This window comes from Xenopus laevis, chromosome 5L (assembly GCF_017654675.1).
Source record: "Xenopus laevis strain J_2021 chromosome 5L, Xenopus_laevis_v10.1, whole genome shotgun sequence".
In the NCBI taxonomy this organism is placed as follows: Eukaryota; Metazoa; Chordata; class Amphibia; order Anura; family Pipidae; genus Xenopus; species Xenopus laevis.
The window spans coordinates 126354301-126368053 of record NC_054379.1 but is presented as its reverse complement, the minus strand read 5'-3'; the positions used below and the strand labels follow the sequence as shown (position 1 = coordinate 126368053).

The following is a 13753-nucleotide window of genomic DNA, read 5'->3' as shown; positions in this document are numbered from 1 at the left end:
TGAAGTGTCATGAGCACCATGGAATAAAGATTGGGAACCCCTCATTTGTAGCAGAAAAGGTATTGGCGTTAATATTTTTCAAAGTATAATGGAAAAACACACATATGAAATCAGTTGGCAGCAATGTCATTGCTGATTGGCTGCTTGCAGTGAAATTCTGCCATGACACAAGTTTCATCCCTTGAGGGATTTGTTTGACAACACCCCTTCTCTGCAGAAGTTTTATCCATAACTTGGTCCTCAGAGAAAGAGAAGTTTCTCATTTTCACCGAAATATGCAATATGTTTGTTGGTTTCCCTTGAGAAAGGGAAACAAACATACAAACATCATATACACTAATGAAGTGTCTTGTTAAAAAAAAGCATTTGCTTAGATGGGCTAAACTTTGTGTATAATATTCTAGAATACTACAGAGCAACATGATTAGCTATAGTATACTAGAAGGGAGACTGGAGCTAAATCATTTCCATCTCATCGTGAGTCTCCCTAAAGATGCTTACACAGAAAGATCTACTTGATGGTACTGGTATGGGACCTGTTTTCCAGAATGCCCAGGACCTTTAACAGATCTTTCTGTAATCTGGCTCTTCATACATTAAGTCTACTAGAAAATCATGTAAACATTAATTAAACCCAATAGGCTGGTTTTGCTTCCAATAAGGATGAATTATATCTTAGTTTAGATCAAGTACAAGGTATTATGTGTGTGTATGGATGCTGGGTTTTCATTGGGAGGGGTTGAACTTGATGGACTTTGTCTTCTTCCAACCCGATTTAAATATGTAACTATATGGATACATGTTTGGTTTTATGCAAGCTTCCAGATGCTTTGTGGCAGAGTCTTTCCTGTAATGTTCAAAATACAAATTCTTATATGTGATGATGTCAATTATAGAGCTGAAAGCAAGGGTGCAAAATGCAAAAAAAAAGGCCAGCCTTTTGAAGACTTAAGTACAGTTCTGTGCATCTTGTGCTGGAATCTGCACAGCACACATAATGAAGCTATTTTTTCATGTTCTTAAAGGCATTTAAATGTAAGGTAAAACTTTCTAATAAATACGGTATATTTCCCATGTAACTTTTTCATATACATTTTTTACAATTTTAAAAGCTCTTTAAGCTGACAAGAAAAATCGCCAAAGAGCTGCCATCTGTTTAAACTGGGCTAAAGGATACAATATTTGCGCCGTTCCATCTGGGAAACCGATGAGGAATCTCTGGCCAGTTCTATAGAATTTTTCTACAAACTGAGAGGTCATCTGAAATATACAATGAACCCTTTTATAATTCTTAGCCACTACATAAAAAAGTGTTCAACATATGCAACAAAACAGGATTAAACAATAAACTGAAGTTGAGCATCTTCTTCTATTGTGGTGAAAGAAAAATAAAATTTAGGTATACATTCAGAGGCGGGTCACACAGATATGTGGTGGTAATGGGGCCATTATATACAACCAAATGTAGCCAATATAAGCAAATGGGCCCAGTATATAACCAAAATTAACTTTTAGGGGTCCATATATTAAACCTCAATTTTTTCCTAGTCGAGGTTTTAATGGGTGAAAACCAGAATTTTTAGTGGAAACATTATTAGAGGAAAAAAATTGGATTTATTGGATTTTAGAGATTTATTAGACCCCAAAGCTGCTAAAAATCTGAATCCGAAAATACACCATCTCAAACCTGTCGAAGTCACATTGCAGTCAATAGTGACTTTTTAATCTGCAAGCTGGAAAGAGAAAAAAAGAAGCCAAAAAAGTGAAAACCAGCTAAAAATATAAGCCACACTGTACTGACCAACATTGCATGCTGGACATTTCTATTAATAGACATTTTCCTCTTTTAATTTGTGTTAAAATCTGAGTAATTTGTGGTTATACAGAACAGTTTGGTTCCATATTTTGACACTGCTTTTCAATATAGCCCATGGATTTTTTTGAACAAAATTCTGTTTCTAGTAAGAGTACAAAGCATGTAGCTGACCCACAGAATACAGAAAGGTGAAAAGGCTGCTGAACCCAGGGGAGTTTAATGTGCAATGCAGTGTACAGCCATGAAAGAAAACAAGAACACATTACAATCAATGGGATCAAAGGTCTGATCTCGTATTTTTCCAGGAAAGACTTGTGTGTGCACCTCCGATCTGCCGGTCATTGTTTGAACCCTGCTGCCATGCAAAGGTCTGTTTATTCAATTCATCAAGAGATGTACATGTTATATTTCAGCTGTTCGTAATGCTGCATGCTACATTTTTACCAATAAACTGAGCAGACTCCCATCCTATTGCATCCATTTGGAGGAGATTCTCTGCAGAGAGGAATTCTCTTCAGGTAAAATACAGATTTGGGTTCCTTTGCACCCATCCAGCCACTAATTTTCCTTAAATAGCTGCTTTCAAAATCCATTCATAACTACTTAATCTGTTGCGCCTGATTTCCTCTTGTTATCATGGAAAAATTGAACAAGATGTATGTATGGATTTCTCATTTGTGACCTACCTGTATTAACATCCTCGATGAATCTGTTCTTTATTGAACGTCATAACAAGACAGTTAAAGAGTAAAAATGGAGACAAGCCTGACAAACTGGTAAAGACATTTTGGTTGCCCATTTATTAAACCTTGATTTTTTCTGGTCGGGAATTTTAGGGGGAAAACTGTCATTCTTCTTGGAAAAAAACGAAATTTTTAGAGATTTATCATAAAAATCTGAAAATATGCCATCTGAAACCTGTCAAGGTCATGAAGAAGTCAATGGCAAATGTCCCTGAAGTTGTTTCTTGACATCATGATCTGTGCTGGATAATCCAAAAAAGTCTGCGCTTTCATCAGAATTTGCTAAAAATGTGTTTTTGGATTGTCAATCATACGATATGAATAACGCTCGATTTTGTGGCTCTGATTTTTTTTGAGAAAAATTATTGATAAACAAGTTCAATTTGTGGGAGTTTGGTCGGCTTTGTTTTCATAAAAAAAATGGATTATTTTGAGTTTAAGTAAATAAGCCCCTTCATGTCACTATTATTTTGCTGACGAAATGCAACTACAAAATGCTGACATTTGTTAACATTATAGGGTTCTGACAAAGTATAAATTGCCTGGAACCTGTTAAAAAAATTATATAAATTATTGCCAGATACAACTGGTAGCAGATAAATTGGAGACACATATGTGCTCAGATGAGCAGCGAATTTCAATCAAATGTAAGGTTAGATAACTTGGAAACTGTTACATGAAACCAATCATTAATGAAATGGATAAGTTCACAGAGAATGAAAGGTGCAAAAAGAATCAAAGAGAACTACTTTGGTAACAGCACTAGGCATCCAAGAGGTATGCAGCTACATGAGATGTTATATGGGATGGAATGATATATATTGTATATTCCGGTATAATATATTCAAAGATAATAAATAATATTTCTGTCTGAATAAATGATTTTACAATGGAATCATTATACAAGGAAATAAACATTACCTGTTCACTAGTTAAAATAAAATCATAGGATGTACACTCATCATCCAGTTTCTCTGCGTCCATTGTTGATGGTAAAACGTCAGGCATTGCAGGGCAGCTTTCTCCAGCCGGTGGGGCATTTGAGTGTTGGTAAGAAATGGTTTTCATTGGTTTCCCATCTACCATATACAATAAAAATGTAATATAAAATAACAGAGGCTTAACAATAAGCTACAAGGTGAAGCATAAAAACAAAAATGTATACTAAAAAGAAAGTGGCAGCTCTTCCCCATGGGTTACTTTGGTTATGTATAAGAAAATCCTTTATCCAAAGATAACTGTCCCAAGGCTTTTTTTCATAAAAAATGTTATTTTATTAAATTAGCATTAAAATTCAGTTACAAACAACCCCACCAGGCCCACCTTACGCGTTTCGCATCCTCCGGCGCTTAGTCATAGGTGTATCTGTGAACAGCATATCCTCTGCGGGATTTATACCCTATCAATCCCTCCCATTTTCTTTAATATAGGGTATAAATCCCGCAGAGGATATGCTGTTCACAGATACACCTATGACTAAGCGCCGGAGTGTGCGAAACGCATAAGGTGGGCCTGGTGGGGTTGTTTGTAACTGAATTTTAATGCTAATTTAATAAAATAACATTTTTTATGAAAAAAAGCCTTGGGACAGTTATCTTTGGATAAAGGATTTTCTTATACGTTATCGCCTGAGAACTGGGGCGAGTCCCTTAGGCTTAACTAAATGAGAATCAGATGTGAACTCCCAATTGATGTATAATATATTACTTTGGTTATGAACATGCATCTGTAGTCGGTACTGTTACAGTTGCTGGAGTTAAAGGAAAACTAAACCCTAAAAATGAATATGTCTAAAAATGTCATATTTTATATACTGCACTTATTGCACCAGCCTAAAGTTTCAGCTTCTTAATAGCAGCAATGATCCAGGACTTCAAACTTGTCACAGGGGGTCACCATCTTGGAAAGTGTCTGTGACACTCACATGCTCAGTGGGCTCTGAGCAGCTGTTGAGAAGCTAAACTTAGGGGTTGTCACTAATTATCAAGCAAAAAATTAGGCTGGCCTGTAATATAAGCTGATTCTACAAGGCTGATTACTACATTCTAATGCTAATTGTACTGGTTTCTTCCATGTGGTAATTATCTATATTAATTATTAATCAGCCTTATATTGTGACATTTATATTCTCTGGGGCAAATTTACTAAGCGGCGAAAAGTAGCCAGCAACGGCTTTGCAGCTATCGCAACCCTTTGCCAGACGTAAATTTGCTAGGATAACGCAAATTTACTAAAACGCAAAGTTGCGTCCAGGGCGCCGAACGCTGATGAATTTTCGCTAGCGTTACTTTGGCAAGCAAAGCGAAGTTGCGCTAGTGCTGGGTAAGCCGGGAAGTGAAAGTACAAAGCACGTATATGTTGCAGCAAATACTTTACATTACACAAGTCCAGGAAACCTTAATAAAATAAAGTTCTTATAATGCCCTACACACAAGCCCAGTGTATAGTTTATGTGCCATATGGAAGAGAATGTATGGTGGGAGCCGGGTACCCAAAAAATTTTTTACGGACTTTTGCAGCCTTTCACCCGGAAAAAGACGCCAGACAAAAAATTGAGGAAGTCCTATACACTCCATTGTACTTTGCCTGGTCTGAGCTGGCGAAGGCAAGTCTGGCTGAACAGGTAACTTTCAGCAAAATGCACATCTTAGTGAATTAGCGGACTTACGTCCATTCGCTAGATCGAAAATTCGTATGGTGTAATAAATTCCAGAAAAATTTGTGATTTTTTAAAAGTCAGATTTTATAAAAAAAAAAATCAAGATTTTTCATTATTTTTGCATTCGGAGTAAAAGTAAATAACCCCCTAAATTTTGAGTGGGCGGGTTAGCTTAACACCTGCTCTGGATTTTTGTTAAATATTTTGTTGCAATAAATGTTTTGCGATTGCGAAATATTATCACATGTACTGAGTATGTTCGCAAAAAGCCATTTGTTCGGATACTTTACAAGGAAGTCGTTAAGGTCTGAAATCAGTAAAAAAATAAATAAAAATAAAGCAAAGGTTTCTAATGTTCTCAATGGTCTTTGCAAACGTATTTTTCACTGATAAAACATTACATTCTCCCAATAGTGACCTAAGATATTCTCTCACAGGACCAGTATACACCTCGCTAAAATGAGTAGGGTATCTTATTGTTACATTGCATCTTGGCAATAATACTTTGTTATGTTAAATCTTAGGAAACATTTTGCCGTTAATTACACATGGGAATAACCTTAACAGTCACTTTTCACTGGCCGAGTTTTTGAGAAAACTAGAGTCACAATGAAGATCCAGAGAATGAACAAGAGTGACCCAGAGTGATCTAGGGATATGACTATGAAGATTTTCATTCATCCAGGTCATATTATATCTAATGTAATAGTTAAAAAAACAAAAAAAAAAAACAACTGGACTTGCTGGGTAATTATTTAAGACATTTCACCACTCATCCGAGCAGCTTCTTCAGTTCAGGTTTTTTTATTTTATTTGAGAATTACTTATATTAGTGATCTAGGGAATTTCCCTTGTTGAAAAATATTGATTCTTTAAATGAGAGATCTTTTCACCACAGCAGAGGGATTAGAAAAATTAGAAAATACATTAAAATAATCTTTATATGTTAAATTCAGAAAGGATATTTATCCCAGTCTGATGGAATCAAAAAAGTCATGATCTGTTTTTTTCCCCTCATTAATAATGTATATTGGTATATATATGGGTATAAATCAGAGAACATATGTAAAAAACTGAAAGAACTGCAACTAATTCCTGTTGAAGTTTTAGATAAAATTCCGACCACTGAGATTGGAACAAAGACAAATGCAAAAATATGGGGGGAAGTCCCCAGCAGAAGAACAGAGACTCTTGATATATTCATAGAAAGAGAGACACAGGTTTATGAAGAGGAACAGTATTACGGCTGGGTGAGAAAACATGTGCAATAGAGAAGTCCTACTGGTGACTAATGTCCTTGGCCCAAACTCTACTTATTTTATAATATTGTGATACTAATTAGATACAGTATTTTTAGCAGATACAGCAGGCATATCTAAATGGCTGCTGAACCACCACTCTCCTGACTTTTTCCATCTTTCAAATGGGGGTCACTGACTCCATCTAAAAACAAATGCTCTGTAAGGCTACAAATTTATAGTCATTGCTATTTTTACTACTCGTCTTTCTGTTCAAGTCTCTCCTATTCATATTCCAGTTACCTATGCGAATCAATGCATGGTTGCTAGGGTCATTTCGGGCCTAGCAACCAGATTGCTGAAATTGCTAACTAGAGAGAGCCGCTGAATAAAAAGCTAAATAACCCAAAAACCACAAATAATAAAAACTAATTGCAAATTGTCTCAGAATATCACACTCTACATCAGGAGTGCCCATTCTCTATTAATGTCAGGTCTACTTTTAGTGATGTTGTACCATTATGTTCTACATCCATGAAAGCATTGTTGGCATTCTGTCCCATGGAAAATATTACTTAAATATTTTAAATATTAATTTATGAAAAAAATGTATATTGCTATATTTAAGAAACAACAATTTCTTATGTAACCTTAACATAAAAAATATCTGAATGAGAAGCATGAAACAGGAGGATAATTTAGTCAAGCTGATTGTTGACAGTGTCTTGAGATCTACTGATCACCAGCTAAAGGTCTACTGGTAGATCCCGATCTAACTTTTGGGCACCCGTGCTCTACATGATACTAAATGTTAATTTAACGATGAACAACCCCTTTAACAAGTGCAGGAAACATTACAAAAACTGAAACATTATCCTGAATTAATGCAATTACCTAGAATTATCTCCAAAATGTAGACACATTCAACGTTTCCTCATAATCAGAGTTATGACCTGCTATCTTACTGTCCAAACAATCTTTAGTTTTCATGGCTATAGCAAAATATACAGCAACTATGAGCTTGACAGCGGCACAGGAAAAAGAGTATAATCCTAACAAAACGTCATCAGGGGAATAAAAACATTTGGTCCAACTAGTAAATGTGGCACTAAGTGTCTTAATTGTCTTATAAATATGAGTATAAAAGCCTAAACATAGAACTGTCTTTTAATATAAATGGAAAATGCGCTATTTATAGCAAGTATATTTGCATTTAAGCACAAATTGCAAGTGTACTTTTCATGCAATTAAATATCACTATATACTTTCCAGCCTAAGATGACTCTACAATAATTTTTACCATATGCAGGTGGATGGCAAACAGTAAAGCAAATAACTACAGGCTGTTGATTTAACCAATAGTTCCGAACAAATAAAATAATGCTGGCAAAAGGGATATATGGAGCTGTATGTCTAATTAAAACATATAGCCGTTTAGAATGAATTTGCAGTGATGTAACTATAGGCCAGTTGGAAAATTTGGCCACTGCCTATTGACCAAGCTCCACCTTCCTTTTTACAATTAATGAGATGAAAAGGAGAGACATTGGTCTGGCTTGTGCCTGTACCTGTGAGCAAACCTGATAGGAAACCAAGAAGTAAGTGAGAGAGCCAAGTGTCTATGAGCGGCGTATGAGAGAGATAACCTTGGGAAAGGCAAGAGAGTGTATGAAATCTTGCACACTTCTAAGTGCATGTGTGGGAAGAATAAGTGCATCAGATACAGCTGGACAGATTTAGATTTTGTTGTTTTGGCTGTGAAGAAAATCCTACATAAGAGTGGCTGCAGGCGAGTTTTTTCTTTTGCCAAGTGAGTTAACTGAGTTGATTTCCCCATGATTTGGGTGTATGAAACAGTCTAAAGCTCCCCATCGACGCGGCGATTCTTCTTGCCGAACGACCGATTTTAGGGAAGCCCGACCAATCCTTCGAAATTATCGTGCGGTTATTGGTATTCGAACGATCGTACATCTTACGATTTTTCGCCCGACATCTGTCGGGAAATTGATCGGCCAGGTCAAAAAATCTTTGTCGGTCTCAGTGCAATCTCTCCCAGTGCAGGGCCAAGCAGGCAGCTCCCCTTTGTTTTCCTGGTAAATTGGTCTTTTTAGTTGATGGTAAATTCGTACGATCGTAGGATCTGATCTTTTAAAAATCTCAACATCTATGGCCAGCTTTACACAGGAGACCATGATCTCATCACCTGAAATAACTACACTACACATTCAGATTTCATGTACATATTGAGTCCCTTCACTCCCAGGGGCCTTGCAGTTGCAAGCATCCTACCTGATGTACCTGATGTACAGTAGTTACAACTGCCCATGACAAATGAATTTTAACAAACTACCACAAGGACAGTATAGTTCAAGCCAGCATTAAAGGAGAAGGAAAGTTCTTTGTATTTCACACAGGGACTCTGCAGATGCAACCCCCTAAAATGCACCACACACACTTCTCAACATGTGCTCCCCTTGTGACTGGTTATAAAATGAAAAGTAGCACAGCAGGGTTTGGAACTTGAAGGCCATGCCACTTTGTGTCCGTGGAACCTGTAAGGGAGAAGGACTATTAATTTGGGGGTGCCAAAAGTTGGGCAACCCCAAGTGATTATATATACTTACCTAACACCCTGGGCCTGTGCCTCGGACCGGTGCAGTTTTCTGCTGATAGGAGCACAGGCCTGGGGTTTCAGGTAAGTATATGTAATCACTTGGGGTGCATAACTTTTGGCACCCCCAAATAAATACAGCCTTTCCTTCTCCTATAAGCTGATCTCCAAATAGAAGCATGAGCAGTTTAAGTCGAGCTGGTCCTGGCTTTAGCTTTGCATGCTTATTTCTGTAACAAAAAGTTTTCCTGACGAATGGAGGGGTTGGTAATGATAGTGCCCAGCTGCAGCCTGTGCCTCCTGCAGCTCTCTGAATTGTGTGAAGGATGCTCAATTTCGGGGACAGGAGAAGGGATCCCTACATGCCACCCCTTGCCCGCCCTTCCCCTGCTGTCCTAATGCAGGCAACACTAAATTTAAGGGGACAGTCGAAGGCCTCCCTTCCTGAATAAAGTGCAGAGACCTGCAGCCATTTTGCACTGGCACATTAATCCCCTGTATCTCCTAGCCAGGCGTCCAGGGAACAAAAGCACCATGGGAGACTGGTGAAAGAAGTGTGTAAGTTAAATTCTATACAGACCTATGATATATAACACTTTCCTCCTAAAAAAACTTAAGGTCTTTTTAGTACAAGGTTTTTCTTTTTAGGACATTTTAGCTGGATGACAAAATGTCATGGTTTGTGTTCTATGCATTTCTGCAACAAAAATTTACAGCTCAACCAGATCCGTTTAACTACAACATTTTAATTGTTTAGAGTTGTAATTATAAATAGCATCTGTGAAAAATGATCAAGAATAAATTTTTTGTAAAATCAACAAAATCAGATTCATAAAGAGAAAACAGGGATTTTACATGTCCAATTCACAAGACAAAAACTGGTGTAAACAATACTATAAATTAAGTATAAGATATCTAAACTACTGCAAAAACAATTAGTAACAACTTGTGAAAAACATTTATAAAACTTTGACTAAAATTAAATGCATTGTTTATTATTAATAATAATTATAATTTGCATAAGAAATTTCAACTAGAAACAGGAAGGACATTTATTGCCCACATTAAATTGCCTTCCGTACGGGCAACAAAATATGTTTGTATTTATGTGAATATGAATCACCGGCGGTTAAACAGTTTTCTTAGTCTCCAAAAATGGCAGCAGGGTAATTTGTTTTGTCTGTTTTTGGTGACAGATAAGCAGGGGGGGGGTTATATCTTCTCTGGTAGTCTAGATGCCCACCTTAACCATGGTCAACAGTTGCTCACAAGAACCACAGAAAGTTATTACAATTCCTTAGTTTACACTGTTTTGCTCAAGAAATAACAAAAACGATGCACTTTTCTTACTTTTTGCATATTTTTTTAGTAGGATCATCACAAGTCCTATTAACTAAACTGATTATTGCCCCTTTAACATTTTCCTGCCTACTGCTCTCACATCAAGTAGATGCACAGGAATGCTGGTACCTGTACAAGGAATGCGCCGAATCCAGGATTCAGCTGAATCCAAGCCTGTTTCAGCAGGATTTGGCCAAATTCAAGAGCCTGGGAAAACCAAACCCCTTTTAAAATTTGCAAAACACGCGTCAATTCAATGGCATGCTTCGTGTGTGCATCAATGATTTCTACCCGTGACATGGGTTTGAATTCTGCGCAATCAAGAATCAAATGGTTTAGTGCATCCGTAGCTGGTACAGAAAGGGTTTATGTATTTTTTATTTAATGTCAATTCTATAAAGTGAGTTACATTATAAAAGATAACATTATATATAGTAAATGTTGTTCTGAGTAATACCACTTGCACATACTCACATTCGGAGAAAGTGGTAGGTTCGGTAACTATAGAAGCAAAGGATTTTGCAATCCGTCTCTCTCGAAGCCTATAGTAAAACAGTTTAACCTGTATTAATTGTGTATAGTAACAAAAGCACAATATGTTTTGAACAGTTAGAGAAAATACAAAAATGACCTGCTGCTAATCAGTGATGTGATGCAAAATCTGTTTTAAGTCTACTGAGGTATCTCTAGTGCTCCACAGTATTGATAAGAAAAATCAGTACAAAGTAGTGCAAACTTTCAAGCTGACAAGTTCCAAGAGAAGAAATCCGTAATATACTACACTTTATGGGTAATTAAAAAACAGGTTAAAGCAAAATGTGTTGCTGACCCAAGGAAGTGAGTAGAGCTTAGCCAGAAGACATGTTCTAGGAAGGTTTATGGGTAGGGATGCACCGAATCCAGGATTCGGTTCGGGATTTGGCCAGGAATCTGTCTTTTTCAGCAGGATTCGGCCGAATCCTTCTGCCCAGCCGAACTGAATCCGAATTTGTATATGCAAATTAGGGGAAGGGATGGAAATCGCGTGACTTTTTGTCACAAAACAAGGCAAAAAATGTTTTCCCCTTCCCACCCCTAATTAGCGTATGCAAATTAGGGTTCGGATTCAGTTCGGTATTCAGCCGAATCCTTCGCAAATGATTCAGGGGTTCGGCCGAATCCAAAATAGTGGATTCGGTGCATCCCTAGTTATGGGTTTTAAAAAAATTAATATATATATACAGTTTTTGTAAGTTTCTTATAATACATTATCTAATAAGGCATCATAAGCAGCATTTTTCAGATTTCAAGTCCCCTATGTAAAAATGTATGAAAAAAATGTATATGCCACACTACTAAGGTGTTACAAGCTAGCTAGGAAAACTCTGTTCTAAAGGATACATTGATGTATATAGAGCCAATGTGACTGAATACACTATTATGATGACTGTCACAATCTCAACCATAAATATGACAAGACCATTACTTTTAAGTAAATAGATACAGCCATATGAATAAATCTAAAATTAGTCAATCAGCATATTTTTCAACATCTAAATTAGGTAGCTAATGTACCTGGCATTGCCTGGGAAATTTGCATGTTTAGAATGATAGAATAAGGGGCAAGGGGGGGGGGGAGGGCACTTGCCACCCCTCCCGGATTTGTACTTCATCATAAAGGATATTCTCTTGCCATATGAATATATATATTATTTTTTTTATATGAATATATTTCTTAAAATTACCATTAAGAACCTGCAACAAGTTTATAAAAGGCTTAAATATTATGGCCAGCACCCCTTCAAATAATGGACCATCCCAATGCCTATTCTACTGCTCATAGAAGCAGTCCGGTTTAGCTCTGCCCCTTCCCTCTGTGAGACCGTCACTTCCTGTCCTAAACTGTGAGGAGAGAATCATGTCCTGATGAAGCAGCTTCTTTCCCAGGGCAGATGAGTGTCAATCTGTTGTGTTAAGCTTATAGTGTATGTGTGTGTCTGTGGGTAAAATTAACTCTTAGGGGTAAATTTACTAAGCGGCGAAAATTCTCCAGTGATGGCTTTGCAGCCATCGCAACAAGTCCACGGAAAATACGCCAGCGTTGTTTGAACTTAGATACTTTTTCTACTAAAAATATGATGTAAGTAACAGAAGATTGAGAAAGATCTATGCACTCCATTGCACTTCGCCTGGTCTGAGCTGGCGAAAGCAAGTCTGGGGAAAGCGGTAACGTTCAGTAAAATCTGCATCTTAGTGAATTTGCGGAGTAACGTCCAATCGCCAAAGCAAAAATTCGCCTGCTGATAGAGTGCGAATGAGCGCCAGCGTCTGTCTCTTTAGTAGAGAGTGACATTCTGAGACAATTTGCAATTGGTTTTCATTTTTTATTATTTGTGTTTTCTGAGTTATTTATCTTTTTATTCAGCAGCTCTCCAGTTTGCAAATTCAGCAATCTGGTTGCTAGGATCTAAATTACCCTAGCAACCATGCTTTGATTTGAATAAGAGACTGGGATATGAATAGGAGAGGGCCGGAATTGAAAGATGAGTAATAAAAAAGTAGCAATAACAATACATTTGTAGCCTTACAGAGCATTTGTGTTTAGATGAGAGTCAGAAGAAGGAAGGCAAATATTTAAAAAAAACTATAAAAAAAAAAAATCGAAGATTTGCATAGAATTGGCCATTCTATATAATACTAAAAGTTAACTTAAAGGTGAACCACCCCTTTAAAGGAATTGTTCAGTGTAAAAATAAAAACTGGGTGAATAGACAGGCTGTGCAAAATAAAAAATGTTTCTAATATAGTTAGTTAGGCAAAAATGTAATGTAAAAAGGCTGGAGTGACTGGATGTCTAACACAATAGCCAGAACACTACTTCCTGATTTTCAGCTATCTTGGGGGTATATTTATCAACTCTCCATTCATTTCTATGGGATTTTGAAAGGCGTGTTTATCCAAGGATGAACTTTCATTTTCACCTGTTGATAAATACTCTTTAAAAATCCCATATAAATGAATGGAGAGTGGTGGAATTTCACTCTAGAGGACTGTGGCGACCTCTAACTTCACTCTTTGATAAATATACCCCTTGGTTTCCACTGATTGGTTACCAGGCAGTAAACAATCAGTGACTTGAGGGGGTTCATATGGGTCATAACTGTTATTTTTGAATCTGAGCTGAATGCTGCGGATCAATTGCAAACTCACTGAACAGTTATGTCCCATGTGGCCCCCCTTCAAGTCGCTGGCTGACTGACAGCTAAGAGAGCTGAAAAGCAGGAAGTCGTTTTCTGTTATCTTACGTTAGACGTCCAGTCACTCCAGACTTTATACATTAAATTTTTGCCCAATTAACTATATTAT

The 13753-nt window shown here is 37.0% G+C and overlaps 1 protein-coding gene across 1 annotated transcript in view; it reads right to left on the bottom strand.

Moving 5' to 3' along the window:
• The window catches only part of erich6.L (glutamate rich 6 L homeolog), a 41412-nt gene that overhangs the window by 12391 nt on the left and 15268 nt on the right, over positions 1–13753 (bottom strand). Inside the window, exons 9-11 of the mRNA XM_018263801.2 lie at positions 10883–10950; positions 3481–3638; positions 1178–1260 (exon numbers count right to left, since the gene is read on the bottom strand). Coding sequence (XP_018119290.1) covers positions 1178–1260; positions 3481–3638; positions 10883–10950 — 309 coding nt within the window. The remainder of the gene's footprint in view (positions 1–1177; positions 1261–3480; positions 3639–10882; positions 10951–13753) is intronic.